This window comes from Hyposmocoma kahamanoa, unplaced genomic scaffold, assembly GCF_003589595.1.
Source record: "Hyposmocoma kahamanoa isolate Upper Pololo Valley unplaced genomic scaffold, ASM358959v1 92, whole genome shotgun sequence".
In the NCBI taxonomy this organism is placed as follows: Eukaryota; Metazoa; Arthropoda; class Insecta; order Lepidoptera; family Cosmopterigidae; genus Hyposmocoma; species Hyposmocoma kahamanoa.
In genome coordinates this window covers 12,624,326-12,649,697 of record NW_020654748.1, presented here as the reverse complement: position 1 = coordinate 12,649,697, position 25,372 = coordinate 12,624,326, and the positions used below count along the sequence as shown (strand labels likewise).

Below are 25,372 nucleotides of genomic sequence, written 5' to 3'. Positions count from 1 at the left end.
GGGCACAGGGTTCAACTCACAATGGGAGGGTTTGCGGCTGTAGTTTCGATGTTTATCCTTCACCAAAAGCTCATGTTCAATTTCAAAATAAATTTTTGCACATAAATTTCGAAAAACTCAGAGGTGCAAGCTGAGATTCGATCCCGCGGCCTCTGCTTCAGAGGCGGTGGGCCAAACCATTAGGCTATCTCAACACAACCTTTTTTATATTTTTGTCACTAGATCCTCTTTTAAATCACATTGTTCATGAATCACAGCTTTCTTCACTCTGACACATAACCGCACATTACATATTTTTCTGATGGATCTTATTTCTATTATACATTCTCTCTACGCTCGTGCTTTTTCTCACTTCCATACATATCATCATGGTAACATTGCCTTTGTTTACATACATTTCATTGAAAGAGCGTTAGGCGGTAAGAGGTAATATGTTGACCGTAGATTTTCTTGGTGTACAGAAGAAGAGAAATAACACTTTTTAAAGCTTATTGTAAAGGTTTCTACACCGGGCGCCCATGAGTTGACAAACGGCCGCTAGAGACCCTACGTGTAAAGTATAATAATATTTTTAGGATGGTCTTGGGACTGACTCGTTTCTGTAGTGCATCGGGGATGTTTGCAGAGTATGAGACGGATGGTTTTGGCGCAATCCTCCGGAAAAAGACAGCATCCCTGATGCTCAGTGCGGGACAACCCCAACAGCATCCTACAAATTGTAGCTGGTAGGATTACCTCTCCCATGTGACAATGTTTAGTGAGGAAGGAAAAACTATCTACGTTAGTAGATAGTTTTTCCAAATCACCTTCCACTAATTTACATATAAGCACTTTTCATATTATTATTATTATTACTAACGACTTGTGAAACTCGTTGTCTAAAATAAAATAATTTTATTTTATTTTTATAAACAATATTGAAAATGTTTAATGATGAAGAATTTAGATTTTCTCTGCTTCACAACCCTATCAAACTGTCGTCTTGTTAAATAAGCGGATTTTCTAGCTCCACAAGTGGACATGTAGCTAATTATATGAATGTAAACACTACGATGATCCATTGCCGTTCTGCGATGATGCATGCCTGCGCAAGACCATCGATCTTACGTGTGCGCATAACTCCCTTATCAGTGCAAGGATAGATGCTCGAATTACTATCGCTCATTATTGTACGTACATAGGGTGAAATGTGTTTCTGCTTTGTTTGTACAACAATTTCCACGTTTTAACAGTAATCTACGACAACTTTTACTAAAGAAAAGACACACACATTTTTCAAATATACAATAATATCAGCCCTTATTATTAATTTTGTTTTGTTAACACGACACAAATTAATAAATAGAATAAGTTTATTTCAGACCTACGCCCATAGAAGTGTTAGTAAACAAAAATAACATTAAAAATCTTAAATAAATGTTAATATAAAAACTGCCTCCTAGTAATGTTTGTAGTATAATTTTTATGATACGGAATAAATTTTTAGTTTTTTTTTTAACAAGTATTTTGTGCTGTTAGTATGCAATTTACGCCTGTACTAAACTTACTTGTTTTTAAATCTTCACATCGTTTAAATTAGTTAAAAATTCATATTTCATATTTATATTCTTTTTTTTAATGTTATAACACTCCTGCATTACAAGATGGCGGTGTCATAATGAAATCCTTGTATGCTATTAAAATGACCTTTGCTGATCTCACGTACTGTTAGACTCCGCCAAAAACGATATGTAAGACAAACATAATTTGATTTTATATTCGCTAAATAAATTTATAGTTACAGTACCCAGACTTAAATATAGATGAAAGCTTTGAAATTATGATTAAGTTATGAATATGAAGTGCGGAAATTCCGTGGCAGGGTATCTCGAGAGGCTCGGCTAGTTACAGTGGCGCCATCCATCAACGTCCACACGAACTAATTGATGTGCCCTCACTGTCTTCCTACAACATTCTTGTGTATTTATTATATATTTTTCTCATATTAATAGTACTTAATAGTACTTATTCTTTTAAAGGATCTCGTGCCCCGTATTGGTAATTATATGGGCTGACTTCACTTTATGGAAATTTACATTTTTTTATGTACGTCACTGTTATAGTTTAGTTATTAGTTTGTGTTCAATATAATATATGTAACCATGAGTTTATGGAAATATATATATTTTTTATAATATTATGTGACGGGACGAACCCGTGGCGCCTGATGGTAAGCTACACGCCTGTCCATAACAGTTACAGGCCACTCAGAGCTTTCAATTGCAAAGATCTGAGGGGCACTAGCACTGCGCCCGTCACCCTGAGACATAAGTTGACAAGTCCAATGTGCCTGTAATTTCACCAGCATCCTTACCCTTCAAAACCAGAACACAGTAATGTTGACATTACTGCTTGGCAGCAGAAATAGGTAAGATGGCTGTACTACCCAGGACGAACTCTTTCACAAGGAGCTTTGCTGCTACTAATATTAATCTTCAAGTATAAAGTCTCGTGCTGATAATAAATATTGTAAATGTACTGCCTCTCAAGAAGATATTAAGTTCGATTTGAGTTTGCATCTCTGAGCTTTCGGAATTTATGTTCGAAATCGATTTTGAAATTTACTATGAGCTTTTCGATGAAGGAAAACATCGTGAGGAAACCTGCACACGTCTGCAAAACAATTTAATGATATAAAGATCCCAATCCGGATTGAGCCCGTGTGGGAAATACAGCCCAAACTATCCCATTAATCAACGCAAAAACGCAACACACTCATATCCCTGTACTATGGTAAACCTGTGTCGCGGGTGCCATGGATCACACATAGACAACCATAAATTTCACCCAAACACACGAGAAAAATAAATGTAAGCCGTATACATATTTCTGTTGGCCTGGGAATCAAACTGGGTTCGGTCCTGGGACCTCTGTGTGGCAGTCCAGCATGGTAACCGATCGGCCACAGAGGCAGTTGAATTATGAGAGGAAACCTGTGCTCAGTAATGCGAGTATACATACAGCTATATTATTATCATTATTTTGGATATCTATTTTAGATTCTCGCCTCTCCCTACTAGACCTAAAAGAGTAATTTTGAATTTTGAAATGGGAGAGTATCGGTATCGGTATTTCCCGACAATGGCACAGTCGGCCGGGGTCAGGGACAAGAACTGGCGAACAACATACGTATTATTATTATTGTAAATGATAAATTTGTATAAATGTTTATTTACAAAGAGCAACCCCTAGAGTTTCTTACTCATTCTTCTCAAGGCAACCTGTCTAACGATTGAGTAGTAGAGTTTAATCATTGTCACGATTTCAAGTGTAATAGGTAGGCTTACCTATGAAATAAAGATTATTTGGGTTTTAGTTAGAAAGTGTCAGTAAATTATCATTTCCTAAGAACTCGGTTAGTAGTAACATTTCGTTTCAATTTTTTTTCCACTATTTGACAGTAGAGTAACAGACAGTATGAAAACTATTAAAGGTCAATTTCGACCTTTCAATTGCTATTATCCAACAAGTTGCTTAGAATAGGACCGCCATTCTTTGCTTAAGTTTTTATTAGAATTCTTTTAGAAAAGCAGAGTTTGGCATCAATGGTCCACCGTGACGTCGCGCGGCGTCGATTACGAGAACACATCGATGTTAATCTCATGCGAGACCGGCTGATGTGTCAATCTCACCGATCCTATCGTTCAATATATCTCGATAGACCGATACCTCGATAGCTCCTATTGGGCAACCGACGTGCTTTGTTATCCTAACGGGTCGAAAAATTTTCGACGGCTCGTATAAAAGAAATCAGATGGACTATAACGCTTTTCTATTGCTGTATTCCGTTTTTATTTAACATAGACTGGAGATAGTTTAGAATGTTTTACGCTTATATTTATTTGTGAACTTTCACTTCTATTTGTATTAGTTTGACCTGACATAAAATTGGTATCGGAAACTTTCATCCGCGTTACACCAACGCGGAGGGATAATTAATTGGTTGTAAGCTCCACGGGTCCTATTTTACGCTACACGGCAATGGAGGCGTACGCGGCCGACCAGCGGTACGATCCGCACACAAATAAATCGTTAAGCGAATTTCCCAACATGGCTTCCGCGGGTACGGCCAATGGGAGGTAGGGGGTGGCGGGGGGCGGTCGCCGTTGCATCTTAGTGTGAAAATTTAAAAAATTACGAGCATCGTCTTTATTTTACGATCGCTTTGGGAGTTTACCCCGTGTTCAAAAGATAGCTCATAAATTCTCAGCGATGCAAACGCACGATCGAAGAGAGAATCGTTCTGTACTTACGCACTCGTTTATTGAAGTTATAAATGTAAGATTGATCACGGAGAAATTATTATGCGCATTAACGTGACGTTGTCGTCTTCGGTATAAATGGTGCGGTAACTACTCAAAACAGAAATTGTGATCTGATATGTCAAATTCAGATTAATGAATCATAAGATGAATAGGCATTGGATGACTCTACAATTTTCTACAGAAACCTTATTTATTTTTGTGACATTGATAGCATTTTACATTAACGTTTCACAATTATGGTGAGGTTTTGACTCCAAAATCTACGCAGTGGGTATTTCCTGAAAGCATATTGGTATATATTTATGAATAAATAAGTAAACTACAATAACAGTTTCAAAGGCGGCTACCCACTACATCAAAGTTTTGTCGACCCTTGCGCTATGCGGGGAGCCCTTGCTACCCACACAGAACACGCGCTATACAAATATCAGCGCTGTGTCGCTCTACAACTGGATCTTTCGTGGTGTGAGTGAACACGATGAAAATCTTTATTTTCACGCTCTATCTCTCTTTATCTAATCGCTTCGGTCAGATAAGGACGGAATGCCGGAAAAACTGACGAGGGGCGAGGGGTAAAGGCTACATCGATTCCGCGCTTTCACTGCTAGGGGCCGTGTAAACCTTTAAAAACAACGCTTTTGCCGCGCGATTGTCATCTCTAACCTTACACGAGTAAGAGGGAAATTTCAATGCCGAGACAGGTCTAGTAAATGGATTGCCTCCCCCTCGGGGGTTCTCATAGTGGGATCTAGATGGCGTAGATAGGCTGATACGCAGCGATGTGTGCGTCGCGACGCGACTGGCTCCCGTCCATGTATGCGCTGCATAGGTTTGTATTTTCCGGCTACAAAGTTATGTAGATATGTAGCCATAGAGGGTTGTTTACGGAGGTTAAATTTTGCTTGTGTTTGCAAATATATGAGGGGTTGTAGAGGTAGGTACGAGTGCCATCCCTTTTTGTAATATAATTTTATGTTTGAGCGTAGATAGGCGGATAGATTAGGGAAGATGGAGGCTGCGATTTGATTTGATTAGGAGGTGTTCGGAGGGTTGGGGGAGATAAGGGTGATTGGATCACGGGTAGCGGCGGCGGCTTTATGGAAATATGTTTTTAATGTGGGCGGTTTATTGAATTAGCTAGTCTCTGAAGTAGCGCGATATTAATCCGCTGATGTGCTTGCTGTTGATAATCGACTCAATGAACGAGCACAATGTGTTATTGTTTTCTAATAACTGTTTATCTTCATGCTTGTTTCAATTAGAGGATCGTGATTGGTTTTCATTATTTTATTTCAGAGTTTTCTTTGTGCTGGTATGAAGTTCTTTTACAATATAGATTAACAAACATTTATGTCAATGGAAATCTTTTTTTATGATGTCTAATGACGGGGCGAACAAGTCGTGCGCTTGGCGGTAAGCGGCACGCCTGTCCACAGCAGGTGCAGTGCCACTCAGAGCTTTATAACGCAAAGATCTGAGGAGTACTGCAATGCGTTTGTCACCTGAGACATAAGTAGACAAGTCCCATGTGAATGTAATTTCACCAGCACCCATACTATAAAACTCATATATGCATATAAGGCAGAAATAGGGAAGGTGACAGTACTTTCCTCGACAAACTTTCACAAGGCGCTCTACACCTTTTAAATCAATCAAATAAATAAATCTATATGTGAATTTAGTATTTTTGTTTACAAAGACGACAATTTGAAATAGCTAACGTAAACTGTCCACTTATTGGGTCAGCATGCCTCTATTATGGTGATGTATTCAACTCACGTCACAAAGGGCTGTTTTTGTTCCTGTCATAACACAAAAGGAGCCCTTGATGTCGTCACAGCGCGCCCTTTGAGTTTACAGTACACTGAAAATCAAAGTACCACCAGCACAATATGCACTGATTTTTTTACTATTTGTTTATATAAAGCAGCTTTCTTCTTTGTCGGCATGTTTTCCTGTGATATTTGTTTTTTTCTGAATCTGTACACTATCGATCAAGTGGAATGTTGTTGACAGTGAATTGGGTTCGGGAATCGTATTTTTAGGAGACAAGTGGCAGCATACTCGACATTTTATTATCTTATATCGTAAAAGAAAGATTTTGTGAGCAGACAGGGCTTTGTTGCCATCCACACCGTGACTCCAATAACGAATGACCCGAATAAAAAATAATCCCGCTCATAAAATTTACGACTCTTTCCAGCCATTTCAGCGTTTGAGGAGCGAAAGTAATTCGCCCATAAAATTACGAGTAAACAGCCGTTTTTCCAAGGAAATAAAACCGCCCCTGCTCGACGGGGAGGGGCAGTTGACTCCTGTAAGCGGCTTAGCGCCCCTCTGATTTAGCGGGTCCCCGGGGAGAACGGTATGATGCTCGCCGCACCGACCGTTATAACTTGATGAGAAATCTTATCTGTAGATTATAAAATCGGTTTCGCGTAATTGAGTTGTTAAATGTCGACTTCTTTTTTGAACTTTTTAAGGCATTTTGCAAGCTCTCTAGCTCAAGTATAAATTAATAACAGAAATCAAGAGATATTTTAATTTATAGATACTATTAGTTGTACATGAGTATGATTTTCAGCCATCGATTTAAACAATTTTCAAAGGTTACAACTCTAATCTCACTGTGCTCACTTAGGTACCTTTTTTACTTACTCATAATTTTAAGCAAACAAAAAGGCGAAGTGACAGAAACATCTCGATGGGAAGAGTGGCCGGCTGAGCTCTAATCTCGAGCACAAAGGAGCTGCCATGACACGACGAATATGAACGCGAACCATTTAATATTTAGGTATTACAATACACATGGACTGGCGTGTGCAACTACTATAAGCAAGGTAATATTTCACAGCGTTCTTCATAAGCTACAATTACGAATGGCTTAAAAATCTACGATAAAAGCAGGTCTAATTCATGATCAACCTTGCTGAAAATAGTTTGTAATTTGTTTCACGAAATCCATGCTCTCCGGTAAATTTTTTCGTAGAAGCAAAGAAACTTTTGAGCGCATAGAAGTCTAATTCATTTACCTTTTGCATCAGTCAATCTGATTCAGAGTAAAAGATCTCGTTAGCTAAAAAACTGCGCGCGACTGTCCGTCGCCTGAGTTCGACACAGTCACTTACGATATTATATCTCACAATACATAGCTCACGATAATCTTCGGTAGTATTCGATACTAGTTAGGTAAGTACCTATACAGAATAGTTGACTGCATGTTTTACGACCTCAATACTTTTAGTTCGTAAATGACATGACAAATTAATGGATTTATTATGAGTGGGATTGCGCGGCTCGTTTTATTCTCGTGTCGGGTTTAGGACGAATGCATTTTTAATTGAGTGAGGCACTTTTGTGGACTGTATAAAACGGCCACCGCATGCCGTGGATATTTTTTATTTGATTGACGGGTAGTAATGGGCAGGTGCGTAAGAGGCCGCCGATAGCTACCTCGTTTTTTCGAATCGAACTTCGAGTGTTCACTTTTTGTTTGTCCCATCGTTTTGCTACTCGATTTTGTCATGTTTTATGTTGATTGTTTTAACGTTTTAACGAACTGAAGTGAGGTTGTAAATTCGCATGAGTCGGTTTGCATATTTTTGTTTCGTAAATAAATTTGGGGTGACGATCATTTTGTATCGCTCGGGTATTCTCCGACAAGTTTGTTTTATGGCGGCGCAGCGACACAACTGATGGCTTTCGAAATTATGTTTCGAAATAATGTGTAATTTTAAACATTATTGAAAAACACTGCATCAGTTTATAACAACTTCAACCGTTAGTATTTTAACTTATAACTAACCATCTTTAATATATAAAAAACAAGCTAAAACTATATCTTCACCAACAGAATTAACTTTCTTAACTATAGTTTACGACCTCGTTGACGACTGCAGTGACCAATAAGAAAATGTATTATATAGTGACTGCGCGATGAATTTTAGTTGTCTGTTTCCTATTTCATAAATAGTAGATATGTAAATCTTAATTTAATATAATTTTGTTTAAGCACTTTGTTTTAAATACGAAACGCTGTGTTCACATCTAGAAGGACACACTCTTCTCGCCTTATAATGTTAACCAATCTGTTGTATTTGATTTAAGAGTTTTATCCAGTTTTGTGAACCGAATAAAAAAAAACCATTGTGGGCGCTGGGGTGCGGAGCCCCGGTTCGATTCCCGGACCAATTTGGCGAACGAACTTTTCTAAATTGGTTCTGGTCTGGGTGTTCTGGGAAGTATTCTGGGAATTCCGTTGATCTGGTACTCATAGTAGAGGGAATTCCTGAGTATGAGACATCAGGCATGTCAGGCATATATTATTATAAATAATATAGGTACTATTAGAGTTTTGACAGGCTCACAACAAATAATCTACACAATCTACTCTTAGCTATAATGCTATTATCTATCCTGTGCAACGTGCTATATTCTATGATAAAGTATAAAGAATAATGTATTCCTTATTATTGTTTCAGTCGCTGCAGAGTGCAGCACGACGGGCGGGTACCTCGTGCGCAAACTGCAAGACTACAACAACCACACTGTGGCGGAGAAACCAGAACGGAGAGCCCGTCTGCAACGCTTGTGGACTCTATTACAAACTACATAATGTAAGTAGCTATGCAGATTCCATACACATAAAGTCATGCCTCCGTCTACTCAGAGTGATTTATCGTAGTTTAGTAAATTTAGGTAGTTCACTGTAAGGCTTTGAAGGGGTTGTTGGGTATCATAAACAGGATACGATTTGATATGAATTACGATATTTAAAATGTTTACTTTGACATTATCATCGTCATCATCAACTCACTATTAATATGTCCCGCTGCTGGGCATGGGTCTCCGCTCCATCGTCCGACACCCAGGTCCAATGCGGGTTGGGAACTTCACACGTTTTCCGAGGATTGTGAACCTTCTTCAACGTTTCATTGTCATGTTTTCTTCACCGGGAAGTTCATGGTAAATTTCAAATTAAATTTCACACATAAATTCTAAGAAACAGCGATACGTGCCGGGATTCGAACCTACGGCCTCTGCTTGAAAGGTCAAACCATTAGGCTACCACGGCTTCTTTTTCTTCATCTTCTTAATTTGAAATAAAAATTGAAAAACCAATTATGCACTTTTTGCATGGGAAACAAACGTGTTTTTAAACTGTAATTAAAAGTAATAGGAAACTGGCATTTCTTCTTTTGATTTCTATGTAGTTTTCACCAGCTCCCTCACCTTCGAAACCAAAACGCGGTTAATGCTCACACTACTGCTTGGCGGCAGAAATAGGTAAGGAGTCAATACTTCCCTGGACAAACTCTTTCTCAAGGAGCTCTACTGCTTCTAACGTTGGGTTTATTTAGTTAATACTTGTTTTAAAGCCAAAGTGAATTTTAAAACAGTCGTTAAAACCTAACACATGCTCCCCTGAAAGTTTTTCGAAATGACGCTTTCGCCCTTTTTACAAAACTCCGACTAAAATAATTATCCTTTTATTTACATTAAAAAGACCAATATTTAGCATTTCCGAAAAGTATTGATTATTTAACCTTCAGCTATAATATTGGGTACAAATAAATAATACAGTTATATAAAAGAAAAGGATACATGAAGGTGTCGTATTGTTTAGCACGAATAGACTTCTGCCACTCTTATCATAACTAGCGTAAACAACATTTTCAGCAAAGTTGAGTTACTAACATGCCAGCGAAACGAGATCTACGCGACGAGAGGTTTTTATTTCTTATTTAGTTTCAGTTTTATAGTCAAGCAAAATTAATGTAATCCACACTTTTCTAATGAAAAATAGTTGCTTGTTATGCTGCAAAGTTGTTGTTTGACGCAAGTGCTTGTATTAAAACCTGAGTAAGCGAAGGAAGCTAAGAATCAAAAGTGGATTCCAGAGCGTAGCGACGGTTTCAAGACACGAGACGCAAAACAGTTTTGCTGCCGAGCGCAACACACAACTATTCACCTCACTATAGCAAAAGTTTAACTTCGGATGCGTTCTGAATTTGCACCTTATCATTTTTATAATCGTGTGATTAAGTGATTATTGAAATTATTTTAGTTCTTCGACGAATTAAAACAATTTAATGAATACAATTACTTATCATTGTCAATTTAATGTCAACAATAATAACAATAAAATATACGTAATATATACAATAATAAAGAATATAATATAAAGAAAAACTTAGGTGCACCACAGTCCATCGTCAAGTTCGAATTTCAAAAACGTTTTCTACTCTAGCGTGCAAAAAACGTTTTATCGCGCAGATTTCTAATGAGAAAGAAAATCTTTCTAAGCTAGAAAGGTGAAAAGAACCTTTGGTGTTCGAGATATAGGCACCTAAAGTTTTTTTTTGCAAATGCGTTACTTATGACAAGAAGGGTTGAGTTGTAACCATTTGTAACCTACAATATTGAGGTTAAAGTTACTTACCTAGAATTTCACGTTATACGTCGAGACGTAACTCATTATTGTCAAATTAGTCTTATGAGGAAAATTACACGAAAGAAAATGCTATCAGCAATAATGCAGAAGTTTGCTCCTTCCTAATGCAAAGTTCTAAAATGAAACTTTCCTCACAACCTCACAGTACGACTGCACGTTAGTCAGATTTAATAACATAATGTTGTGAACACGTACAGGTGATTAATTTTATTGCAAACTTCGCACGCAACTTTCCGCCTGTGAAATTATCCTTGGGAAACGTCTTTGGGAATATTTTGTTGATAACTATCTGAGATTCATTCATTAATATCTGAGTAATATCTATTGAAGCGGATGGAGTCATGTTTAAATTTAATTTTTAAAAGAGTTCCAAATACAGTTAGCACTAATTAGCGCGTTACATTCGTGTTATTCAATTGAAGTCTGTGTCTTATTGAATCCTAGTAGAGAAAAGTTTTTTTTTTCAAAATATTCAATGACTCTCTGAGACTTACGTCAGAGGACACACGTAATTTATAAAAGAAATTGCATCACTGCAAAAGAAACTTCTCACCACCGTTGATACGTAAATTAAGTAACTTTAAATACTTCTCAAAAACGCTCCCTTCGTTCGGTTAATCCCGGTTTTCCCCCGGGATTGCGGTCCCATGGACCGAGTTGACAGTATCTTAGTGACAGATAACCCCGTCCCTCCCCGCGCCCCTACCCCTCGCCAGCTAATGTGTCATAAACCCCAATACGATTGTCTCGGATGAGTTACGACCGTGATACGATCTCGAAACGTTAATAAAATAATACTCCAACCGAGCGGGAGTGTTAGTTAACTTTTGTTATTGGTGCTATTAGATACTTTCGGAAGTTATTATAAGTAGTATGTGTTTAGTAGATTACCGGATTGTTTAAGATTTGACTATCATATTATTGATGGTATTTAATAAGGATAAATGTTATTGATAATTAAATTTAAAGTTCGGAATCGTAAAAAATATTCTAGTAGCAATTCTCACGACTCTTATTGCCCCATGGAAACAATGCAGAGCCCTCGTAAGCGATACTTTCAAAAGCGCAGCACAAGTCGACTACAACAATGACAAAAATTAACTGTCGAACGACCCTTCGCTCTCGACGTTTTTTTCCTGAAATGTATACTTTATTACCACTCAACGTACCCAATGTTGTTGGTCTAATTATTCGGAAGGAGCGACAAAGGCGAATGGAGCTACTTCAGAAGTTGGAGGCATAATGACATGAACACAATACGGGAGCACCATTGTCAAGCTGTACCGCCTCCTTTATACATATTTATACATTTGTACGCAGCTACCAATTTCTTGGTCTTTACCTTAGGCTACATGATGCTATTTATTTTCTATTCGGAAACAAAATATCAAAAGTAACAGCTAATAAATTGAAAAGATATAAATCTACGAACTGGCTTTGATACTAAATGACTCTGGTTTTGAATTACAAGTAACTTTTTTTTCATTATTCGTAATTATTGTTAATTCTTGTTAAATACCTAGCATTTATGCTTGGTATTTAATTATAATTTATACATTAAGATAAGTAAACTTTGTATTCAATTGCTACATTTTAAACTAGGCTGTATGTACGAAACCATATGCAAAATTGTAAAGAAATTTGTATGTCAAAAAATGTCTGTTCATCTTTGTGCCTTGCCTCCAAGAAATAAGCCCGTGTTATTTTACAAGTTCTATTGGTTTCAATTCTACTAAGTGATAAGTTTCAACCAGCTCTATACTCAACATTTCTCACCATAATTTTGATTTAAAAACATAGTAATTATTTACCAATTTTTACAGTCCCAATGAAAAGTACTAATTTGAAAAGGTACCAAAAAATATTTCGTACTTAAAGTATCAACTCGACTCAATAATCCAAAAAGCAAAGTAAGGCAACAAGGTATAAATAAATACAATATAATAGTGAGGGGCTAAAGGCGGATACGCAGTGATCGATTTCTCTAAAAAAAAAACGCAATTCACAGGACAAAGCGCGGGGCATTGTGAGACGCCCTGGCACCCTCCCACACGCGACGACGTGTATTTGATAGTCCGCTCTTAATGCAAGCAAAAAAAGTGAAAAAAAAACACGAATAAAAAATTTAATTGCAATATTGCTACAAATAAACCGCATTGTACAAATTGTTCGTAACCAACGGTAGAACTTACGAAACAAAAAAAAAACAGTTCCTTTCTTGACAAGCTTTCTTAAGACAAATTATTACGCTGTCCCTTTACGATATTTTAAAATTTAAAATTAATTCAAATAATAACAAAAAAATCAATTTGAACCATACTTGAAATTCACAAAATATCAAAACACCTCAACCGTAGTTCCGAAACCAAACAATAAGTGTTTACTTAAAAGTTTTGAGTCAAAACAAATGCTTTATATTATCCAATTGTGTGGATACAAATAACTTGGATCTAAATTGCCCTTATACATTTCAAGTGGTAAGAAGCACTTCTTTAGTACTTTTATTTATAATAAAAACAACGTTTGTGATACAGTTTGCTTGTGAGTGATGTGGGAATGCAAGTGATTGATTTGGGAAAACTTTTGAAGTCACTTGAAGCTTTTTTGTTGTAGAAGATTAAATTAATGAAGAAATGAGGAGTTTTTAACGAAAATTATTACTTTATTTTTGAATAAATATTCTCTGAGTATGTTTTTATGCATTTTAACTAACACCAAGTTATATTTTTATTGAGACCAAGTTAGTTTTCAAAATAAAATAAAAAATCAATGATTCAGCAAAATCTTAAATACCACGTCTTGGGAATAACCTCACCAAATTTAATACCGAATGAATACGATTGAAAATAAATTATTTATTTGGCCATCCACAATGGCCGGGTAATAGGATTACTGCGGAGCGTGGGCTCGGGGGTCTGGGGTTCGATTCCGTACCTGCGACCGCAATATACCATAACAAAGCTCGCCAGTCCGTCTGTTGGTATCTTTTTTCTAAATTTGTTTATTTAATTCACCACACTCGTTTATACGTTACTTCCTTTAAGTTATAGTCGATTAGCTTTTTGTGGTTGGCCTCTTTTTTTATTTGAATAAAAAAATTTGTATTAAGTTTTTGCGGTTTCTAACAATTGTTTTCCAAAGCGCCCTTTTATATTTACTGTAGTTTGTTTCTTGCAAATAGTTATAGATGTATCTAATAATATAAATATATACTCAAATTCATATAAACAAGTTCACGGAAAGCAATCAGTACCTAATTGTAATGTAGTTTTGTATGTCAACGTAATATACTAACCGGAAATAGTTCTAAAATATGAAAATAGTATAAAATAAATCACTTAAATACCAATTTCAAACCACACTGCGCTCATAACACGAATGGATCTTGAACAGTTCTTTATAAAACACGAAACATATTAGCTCTAAATGCCACTTTCGACCTTTTGCATCCAAGCGATGCGTTAAGTGCCTTCCATACAAAAGTATTGGATTACCAGCTTGTATAGAGCTAGAGAGAGTCCATAATAACAGCTCAAATGATACATTTGGAATACAATGGCCCGATCAATTCAATTTTTGAATCGAGAACGCTCTTCTAGTTTTCTTTTTTTTTTCGATGAACTAAAGTGCTGTTTTGTTCATCCAGAGTCACAAAGAATTTGACAGTCACTGTTTTTCTCATGATTTTCTTTTACATCGGCTAATGTTAGGTTATGGATACAAAATACTGTTTGAAGTGAAGTTGCCTTAGTGGTTATGTTAATATATATGCGGAATCTGGGATTGTTGTTATCATTTCGCACATGACAACTAACATCTCAAAAATTGCATTGTACCTATTATATTTTTATCTTAACAATTGCTTTATGTATGTATGTCATTCGTATATGAGACATACAGGACAACACTGTGTCTTTGAAATGAAACCGTATACGAATAACTTACAAATAATGCAATTTTTGAGGGAATACTATATTAGTTGTCATGTGCGATTTGGGGTTGTGGTGAGGGAGCTGTTCATAAGTAAGAAGCAACGCATGTTAAACTTAGCAGTCCTTCCAGCAAGCAATAACAAAAAATTGGAAAGATGGCCGTCATCTTATAGGCTGTGCATTAATTCGCGAGACAAAAAGAAAGAGCGTTTAATACACTCATTACATTACATTACATATGCGACTGGCAAGTGGCCAAACGTTCGGTACGTTTGGCCGAATGTTATAATGACATCAATTTGAATATTCACCATTGAACAGCTATCCCATTAACATAAGTTCAACCGTTGAATTCTGTAGCGTAAACGTTTGCTGCACTAATTGCGCTGTAGATTGTTTCGTGGTAAAAAAACTGTACGATTGTGCTTGTAGAATAATCTAGGAAGCAGAATATTTTAGAATGTTTATGATCTAATAAATTGTGAACGTCGCTCTCTTTCATCTCTAGCTGGGAATCGTCTAAAAAGTTTATTAGCTCATTTGAATTACGAATTTTATGGGATGAGATTTTAGCATTAATCAGAATAAAGATGAAAGCTTACGCTACTAGGAATTACCTAACGGTGAACCTATCACCTAACGGTGAAAAACACTTACAAAGGGAAATCGAAAAGTTATCTATTAACATAAAACACCCAATTTTGCCAAAAAGTGATCACGAAAAATAAAATAAAACGAATAAAAGCGGGCGTTCGCGCAGTAGGCCGGAAAGATTTTATCTGTTGGCAATACAGAAAAAATGGCGCCCACCGGAAGTGTCCGAGCGCGGCGCGCGGCGCGTTACTATTTTTTTCTTTTTTGTTTTAAATGGCTTTTCCCGGCAGTGTTCGGCCGGAAATGCGTTTGCGTAGAGCTGCCCCACATTGTCGAATAGTGGTATATCCGATAAAGTTTATTAAGCAATTCTGATTCTTGACACTGATACTTAAAGTTACATGTTGAGTGCGTCGTAATAGTTGGAATTGTTTCGGTGGCCGAAGACGTGGCGAGTGTAGCGCTAAATAGGATGTTTTTATTCATGAGGCTTAAGTTCCCATTCTGTTTTGTTAGCGATTCCCAGCTGATTTACTGTTTTTGTAATAAATTTTGTGAAAAGTGCGTCTAAATGCACGTTACAAAAAGTAGTAATTTAGTAGAGAATTAATTAAACCTTTTTAAGAACAATGGTGATTTATCGTCTAATTAAGTAGTTTCCAGTGAGGTCCATTTTTTGAATTTTCAAGCGACTGTTACAACGAGACACGTAATGATTTTCCATTTCAATTTTTAAAAGCAACTAATGTATATAGTTACCGTTAGGAACAACGACGTGCACACTAATCGCCTGTCGCAGCAAATCTATTTCATTTTTATGGACGGTTTTTTAAAAAAGAATGAAAATGGCAGCTGCACGTCAGTCGGGCGATGGTTCGAAGCGATAAGCGAGTGTCCTTCTACAAAACAATTATTACGCTTAAGTCGGGTGGAGAGATTTGCGCAATAAGCATTGTCACAAGCTTTTGTCGCCACCAACTGCGATTTGTGTATCGATATCGATGTTTGAAGAAAGAATGCCGCGAGGCGTTCTTTCATTATTGACCACGGTAGAGATCGGTTGCCGTTAAAACTTAAACTATTAAGTGATTATCACTGGTTCAATTAATTAGTTGTATTAAGATCTTTTAAATGATATATCCGAGTGGTAATGTGTAGTAGCTTCAAGGTGAGTGGCGTCAAAATTAATATTTTTTTATCCATATGAGTAATTTATGTTGAGAGTTAGATATAGATAGCATGTACTTCGCCATCTAGCAAAATCACGATCTAGTAATTAGACGATGCGACACCGCAGTTGAGATCATCGCAGATCTGGCGCTAGGCCACGCTATCGGCGACATCTACCGTGATCTACGACCGCGCAGAAATAATCTGTACATTCCCCACCGTTGCCATGAGTAGGTTATTCTGTTGATATATTACGGGCACTTCATGAAACATTGTACAAAAAAATTACATTGTGTGATACGTTGTTGTGCTAAAAATTGATTGCAGCCAAAATTAACAGTCTTGTACAAACAAAGACGGTAATTAACTCACAGTCTATTACCATCAACCATATACGGTTGATTGCGTCCCAGAGAGTTTGGGCCGTTACCCCTCCGGTACATCTGTAAACATCTCCGAGATAAACATCTGACGTTTGACACAAAGCGCGGTTGCGAGAGATAGTATCTCAAAACTATCCGAGAGTGCCCCTCTCTCCCCCTACTTCCTCGAGTCGTCTAATTATTTATTTAAGCCGCGCTATCACTCCATCTACGCGCACCACTGCAAAACTCCGCGGTCGAGGTTTACGTGGACTCAATTTTAGAACTTGAGACGGTTCTAATCATCTAGGCGATCTTCGTGACAGTGCACTACGAAATTAACGCAACATTTTAAAATCGCCGCGTTCCATTTTACACAAAAGCGCACTGTATCTTTGTTACACAGGTACTGTTTATCCACACTCATGTCTTTTATACAGATTGTTCTTCTGCCATTTGTCCTGCATCTGACCACAAAAACTTTTACGACAATGTAAATCTGAGAAGTAACAAAAGATTATGAGGTATTAATCCATGGTTTAAGTGCGCTCCTGCTTTTATTATTTAAGTCTAGTAGAAGCGTTTGGGGTTTAGCATTATCGATTATCTCCATGAGATAAGCTTTGCGGTTGCATATAGAAAGCTTTAGTTCTCATCAAAACCTCACGGTATTCCTACCTCATGGGTATTCATACCTCTTGGGTATTTTTTAATATTATAAAAATAAAATATTACACTCATTAAAAGAGTTAATAAATGTTTGGATGACGTGAACGTGACATAAAGAACGGTGGCCAAATAATTGATAAAGTTTCGTTTTACACCGTTTCTCCAACGGTCAAACTTAAATTATAGAGTAAAAAATTTTTATGACATCTCACTCATACAAAGTGGCGAGCCAAGGTGTAATTTGATTGAAAGTACCAAAAAAGTCTTATAATCATATAATAAGTGGTGGAATAATAATTATCGGGGGCTTAGAGCAGGTGCTCGTGAGGTGCGCACGCGCCGCTGTCCGCGCAGGCTTTTAAATCGCCCGAAAAAGACAATGATTGTAATAAATAAAGAATAGTGGCCACTCTGAGGCTACAGCCGACCTTTGACGAGTTTTGCTCCACTTTACACGTTGTAGTTGCTCGTTTCTTCTTTCCAATACAAAATAACCTGAGTAAGTTTCTTGTAACATTTATGAAGATTAGATCGAACCAATTACAATATATTGAGTTAAACAAGGCTCTATTGTTAATTAGAACTTGTTACAGTTACACAAAAATTACGATTGCAAAATCATATTGAGTTCATAAAAAATAAATCTCTATGGAACATTAAGTAATTTTGTTTCAAAAATAACTATTACGAAGTACAAAGTAGAAGAAGTCAAATCGAAACGAAAAGGTGCATTTCTAATATATGCAATTTCGAATATCATACACACAGTCAGTTTTATTCTACGGTTTTTTTATTTGTGTATCTATTCAAATATTTTTTATTAACTAAGGTACTTTTGTGGAAGGCAATAAATGCATTTTATACCCAATCGCTCAGCTGGTGTGTAGATTCCTGTATTAATTATTATGAGTTTTCTAATTTCAATCGATCGGATAATAAGCAGAGTACAGTAGAGCTCAGGGGAATACTGTCACCTTACCTGCCGCCAACCAGTAATGTAATCATTATTGCGTTGGGTGCTGATAAAATTACGGGCATATGGGATTTGTCAACTTATGTCTCAGGGTGACTTGGTGTCATAAATAAAATAGCAAACATAAAGACTGAATAATGGACTTGGAATTTGAACGACCTCATTTTTGTATATTTCTATGCTTTCCTCTTATAGTATTTCAACTATATGTGTAGTCTAAAGTTATAACAAAAAATACAAAAATAATGTATAACAATGTACATACAACTATCCAGAATTCCAGACTACTTTCACGATTCAGAAATAAGATATTTTATAAGGATTAGTAAAAGTTAGGAAATAAAACTATTTTACGTTAGTTTGTTTTTTCAAACATACTAACGTTTCGGGCCCTTTACAGGTCCCATGGGCATGGATGACCAAAATATACGCGATTTAAATCCGAAAAATTGTTTCATTTCCTATGTGTAACAATCGCGAAAACCCGATTAGTAAAAGTTGTTTACCAAAAAGTGATAGTGTTGTGTCGCCATGCACACAGTTATCGATAACTGAGAAGCTGTTAAAGCGTGTGTCGACGTCGACAGTTACGAGTTCTCGTTGGCGGCCGTGTATGAATTAGTGTAGCGTGGTAGCCATAAGAGATTTACTGCGGACGCCGCTCGACTCTAATTGGACCTCGTCCGATGCCACAGGCGCGAAACACACAAATTTATTGTTTTCCATAATTGTTTTCGAGATCTGAACTATGTGATGAACAGCCACATATACCATCTTCATTACAAATATTTAATGCTGATTCAAAATAGCAAACAGGTAGCTCGTGTTAGCATTCGCCATTTCATAGCAGCTTGTGTGACAGCGTATTAAATTGCAAATCAGGTAGAAACAGTGGCGATGGTTTGGTGGAAAAGTGAATGTGTAACTTGAATTATACCTTTTGGTTTCACTGATCTACTAACTTTAGTTTGACTATTTACATAGAGATTTTATTTAAGACCGTGTAATTACACTTATCCCGCAAGTTGTTACGTAACTGTATTTTTCATCGAACGTTGAACACATTAATATTAGCAGTTTATCAATCTGGATTGAGTTTTGCTTATCTTCGCGGCATCGGGTGCTTTTTATCGATACGTGAGAACTAATTAATGTTTTGATGGACCCATAACTCGAATGTAACTAAGATAAATTATAAACGATTCACTAACCTGCAAACAAACGATTATAGCTTTCGAGATATTGGCCGATATTGTCTTATGCGTGTAACAATAATAATTACGTTTCACCAATTGTCTTGTTGAAATTATAATTGCTTTTATTGACGTTGTGTTAATTGAGACTTTATTAAGAAATTGTTGATAGTTAATTTAAAGTTTGATTTATGCACAATCGCTTTGGTTGGCTAGTTTTAAAAATGTTGAAAACTGGAGCACTGACTATTGGAACGGCTTACAACTAAATTATATTACTTATAATTAAGTATAATTTAACTGAGTGTAACAGACTTATCCCTCGAATGCTATAACTTGGGCATTTTGAAGCGGAGAGTGAATAGCATTATTTAGATGCATGCATGCTACATCGTTGACCTCATCGTCACTTTCCATCAGGTGACGGACGAATTTATTGAGAAAGTGTATCGAAACGTACGGAGAGGTAGACCTCTTAAATATTTCGATAAAATTTGAAAGATCCGTGAAAAGGGTCAGGTTAGAAGTACAAAGAATATTTAAAGAGACTGATCCGAGGTGGCCAAGGGCATCGTGGTTACTGCAAACTTCAGTGGAAGACCATGTATACAATATTTAATTTCAGGATGATTTCTTCATTATCTTCAACCATCTTCGCTGACAAATCTTTGCTGAGAAATTTACAAACAATTTATCTATAATATAACGTAAGATTTCGTAGTAATTCTCAAGTAACATTAGTAACAGGAAAGTAAAGTAAAGTAGCAAAAGGTTGTTCTGTGAGTGTGTATAAATTGTCGATGTCGATAAATTTGGCGGGTGTATAAATCGCCGTTTCAATTATCCCCCGGAGAAGCAGCTGTCGGCACAGCTACCGCCCGTAATATTTATTTTAATCACGTACACAGATCAAACAACTAAGTCGGTTTATCGACATGTTTTAAAGCACCTCCTCAATTTGTAATTAATTTCGTGTGTTTTCTATTTTGCAAGCAAAATAGAGGTCAAATCACCACTTCTTTGTTATCGCAAAACGCAAGTGTGTTGCATGGATGCATTACAGATTGCTTAGCCAATAGCCTTAGAAATATGTAAGTCTATATAAATGCAAGCTGAAAACGATAGCTAAGCGACACTATATTCATCACTTTTGCAGATGCAAATATCGTTGTTATTAAGAATTCCTTTCATAAATTTCTTCTGACCACCTCAAATTCCCGACTCGCGATGAAATCTCAAGTTCCCGTTATTCCGCTACATAAACTTATAACTGCATATAAGAATTTTAACTTTTTGTAAGCAGTTATTCAGAGGAAAGGTCGTTCAGCGTTCAGCTGCGCAGGCGCCGCCGCTGCCGGCTCAATTGCGACGCGCACTAACTACGCGGAACTAATTCCCGACGGCAAACACTTCACATTTATGGGGCGAAGTCTTCCTTTTACAACTAATAGTGCGCATTTTGTGGGACTTCGTGTTTCGAAAATAATTTCTAGTAAGAAATATGTTTCGCCTAGCTTTTTAAATGTTTTTAGAACTCCTTTCCTTAATAGATGGTTGGATTTCGGCGAACCATTTTTGTATCCCTTCTAGTAACAGTTGGATTAATTTCAGTCGACCATTAAGTGATAATTTAATATTATTTGGTAATTTACACACGTGTTCATTCAACTAATAGTAGCTTAGACTATTTCGACTCCTACATAATCTATGGTAAGCCACAAATATGGGCACATTTTTTCATAAATCACTTTATTTTTATATAGGTGTAATAATATAAATGACAAAAAATAATGAGTATGCTTGAAATTTAATTACAACAATCGTAGGTATTACGCTTATTTCAGTTCTTTCGATATAATAAAACGTATCCGTGTAAAATTGTGAATTTGGGCTTACGCTTCTTTACGGAGGAGGGATCGATTTATTGTAACGCCTACCCAAATGATAACCAGTAAGTAATCTGTTCATTTAAATGTTATGATTCATAATATTGAAAGTTAGCTAACTTTCAGAAGAAATCTACAAAATACCGTTTCCATACGTATTTTCTCTAAGAATCTTTATTTCACAGGTAAGCAAATTACATTTGAAATCGTCATATTGATTAAATTCTACAGCTCATTCCTTTATTAAGGCAGATTCCCCTGGGAAGAATGAGCAAGAAACTCCAGAGGTTGCTCTTAACAAATACACATTTATGCACATTTATCATTTACAATATTAATTTCAAACATCATAAGATCGACACAACCTGCAAGAGCTCTATGGGACACTACCACGGATTTTTATCATCCAAGTACGCAGAAGCTGTATAATTATTACGTTTATTTATTTAATACTTTATTGCACAGAAAAAATACAAAATCACAATTAATAAAATGAAACCGCAGACAAAAGGTTCTGATTATTTCTAAAATAAATTTATTTCTGCAGACCTAAATAAGGACACAATAACTAAAAGAACGAGCTTACCTGCACAACATAAGAAAAATTATGTAATACAAAAACGATATGAACTATATTAATACTTATAAACACATATTAAGATAAATACATATTTCATAACATAATACCTAAGATATGGATGGAATAGTGGATAAATAATAGTAGGAAGTTTTTGTTTCACTATAGTTTTGATTAGAAAGGCAAATTTTTATACGGGTCACGTGGTGAAGTTTCTCCCTCCAATCTCTTCGTTATCACTGGTTTTCACCAGATCATCTGTGATCACGTGGCCGTGGTGAATTCCAAGTAGATCGCGTGTGGCCGTCGCCAGTGTCGACTCGCCCAATCTGCTCTCGCTCGTTTATTTGCCCGCAACGCCACATCTCCCCTGTCCTCGACTTCAAAACGGGATGAACTTTAATTGCTACATCGACACTCGTCCGATTTATTTTGATGGTCATGTGAAAGTATTAATTTAGGCGGAAAAAGCTTTATATTTCGTATACTTCGAGATTTCGTTGTCCAAACTCAATCCAGAACTAATATTATAGAGAAAGTGGCTCTGTCTGCTATCTTTTCACGCCTAAACCGCTCAACCAAATTTGATGAATCTTGGTGTAGAGATAGGTGGAACCTAGGAGAAGGACGTAGACTAATTTTTGTCACAAAAATAAATCTTGAAAGGGGTGAAATGGGGGATGAAAGTTTGCATAGAGAACCAATCATTTCTCATGCAAGGGATCCGTTAATTGTTGTTTCGAATTATTTTGGGATTTCTTTAGGATTTTTAACTGCCTCTGTTGCCAAACGGTTACCATGCTGGTTTGCCACGCAGAGGTCCAAAGTTCAATTCCCGGATCGGGAGAAAATTTGTATCGCCTGCATTTATATTTCTCGCGAGTTTGGGTGTTATTACGGTCGTCTGTGTGCATGGCACCCGCGATACAGGATTTCACGCGAGTGTGTGCTTTAATATTATTAAAATTTGTAAGAAATAAGCCATGTTTCAGCGTTTTTGACCAATTACCCCTCAGGGTACAATATGAGTAAGCTACTCAATGTTACTTTACGTAGAGCAAACGAAGTCGCTTGCATCAGTTAGTCAAGAATAATTATTAAATATTCGTTAACTTTCTCTCTACAAAAAAGTAGCGATGTGTTATATTCGTAACTTTTGAGAGAACTACAGCAAAAAAAAGTGGGATTTATGCTCTGTGAGTAAAAAGATAATTTGAATAATTGTAAAATATTTTCGCACTCAAGCGCAGGCTGTCAAACGGGAGTGCTCCCACAATTCACGCAGTGGAAAATACTCACGCGTAAAATACACATGGAGTAATTTCTTCTGTCGCTATAATGAGCTGACATATAGTGTGGGGAAAAAAGAAAACCCAACACGCGACACGCTAAAGTGTCGCTGACAGCTAGCGTAGACATCTCTAATTAAAATACACATATACAGTGTTAAACTACATTGCGTTTATGAACTGTCCTTTGAGACATTATTTTATTCAACATGTGGTTCAAAATTGAGAATACTAGTTATATAATTAAACAGTTGTTTGGGGTTTAAATGTAATATATAATACTACTTGATTACAATGTTTAATGAAACCATTATAACGACGGTACTTATATATAATAAATGCAGTCAATTGACGTTTTAATTTTCTTTGCTGTAAAATTTAGAAAAACATTTAATATTGTAATAAATAGCCTCTTCTATTAAGCTTTAAAAACATGAATTTTTATGTATAAGTAAATGTTTCATAACACAGTAGCAAAAAACCTATTAATATCGATAAAGTATGCAATTACACGGTATTATAAAAGAATTGCAAAAAGTGCCGTGTTGTGTAAATTGCCATCGTTATTTAGGCAAATATTGACCAAGTTGAGCAAAAACCAACTTCTCTGTAATAACGCTATCAATTTCAATAGAGTCATTTATAGGAGTTTTTGCTCGTTAATAGGTGTATATCATTTTTTACCGGGTAATTGGTTGCTAATTCTTGACTTTTGTCGTGTACGCTCGGTTGTTTAATTTATCAGATGGTTATCGATTGATACACAGTTACACGCAATGCATTTCTTGCGTTTGGTTCTCATTGCGGTTTATTGATACTATTGTTCAGCAGTATTAGATTATTGCTTTGGGAATGTCCACTTAGCACTCATTTATCTCTTTGTTGGAAATATTATATTTAGAATTTATGTATTTGGTAGTAGAGCTCCTTGTGAAAGAGTTTGTCCAGGCAAGTACTGCCACTTTACCTATTTCTGTTGCCAAACAGGAATGTGAGCACTATTACGTTTCAGTTTTAAAGGGCTGATGAAATTACAGGCGCATGGGACTTTTCAACTTATGTCTCAATCTGACGGTGCCACCCCGGGTCTTTGCGATTTAAAGCTCTGAGTGGCACTGCAACTGTTACGAATAGTCATGTTGCTTACCACCAGGCGCAGGTTTTGTTGGAACGAACGTCACTCGGTCACAATAAAAAACATTATGAAACTCGATTTCTGCATTACATAACGAGATGATTTTGACTAAACGTTATTTCCTCATCGATTATTTTTCTTCATTTCAATTTTGGTTAATGGCAATTAAACACAGCTCTACAGTTCGCACTCTTGGTTATAATAAGGCCACATCTGTAGAATGGCCTTTTTATGTCTTGTCTTTTTATACTTAAATAGGAGAGTTAAAATATTTCATGTATCCATGATTTGTTTCATGTAGTTGTTTCGTATTATTTTTATGGTCTCATGTGATAAAAGCACTTTTGACGTACGCTAACATGTCACGTTCAGCCTGCATGGATGACCAGCGTCCACAAAAACAAGACTCACTAGAGTGACAAGAATTCAAAGTTTGAGCGACTTTCTTTTGGAAAAAAGACGACGAAGGCATTCCTGATTAAATCTTTGATACGAGCAAAAGCCTAGTATTGACTAAATTTGTATTTATATTTGGCTTTATTATACCGAGTTGTCTCACGTACGATTTAGCTGGATTTGCCATTAGTCCACAATTAGCGCGAAATAAAGCTTTCTAGTTGGAAAAATTGCCGAGGCCGTGTGCGTTTTCCAGCGCATTGTGGGCTGAGCCTGTTATTTTCCCATTTGGTCGGGTTTATGGCTCGGAGCGGGCAGATGGGCAGATAGTGTTGTAACTTGTGCATTCGCGATCTAGAAACCTAACGCAATTACCCGCACGCATAGCGAAACACTAAGTGTGCCTATTTTGCTAATATTGCTACTGCTTTCTGTTAC

The 25,372-nt window shown here is 36.6% G+C and overlaps 1 protein-coding gene across 5 annotated transcripts in view; it reads left to right on the top strand.

Moving 5' to 3' along the window:
- Nucleotides 1–25,372, top strand: part of LOC113236790 (GATA-binding factor C) — a 121,800-nt gene that overhangs the window by 84,283 nt on the left and 12,145 nt on the right. For all 5 annotated transcript variants that reach the window (XM_026472971.1, XM_026472972.1, XM_026472968.1 and 2 more), the window contains one exon: nt 8,786–8,920. In XM_026472971.1, coding sequence (XP_026328756.1) covers nt 8,786–8,920 — 135 coding nt within the window. The remainder of the gene's footprint in view (nt 1–8,785; nt 8,921–25,372) is intronic.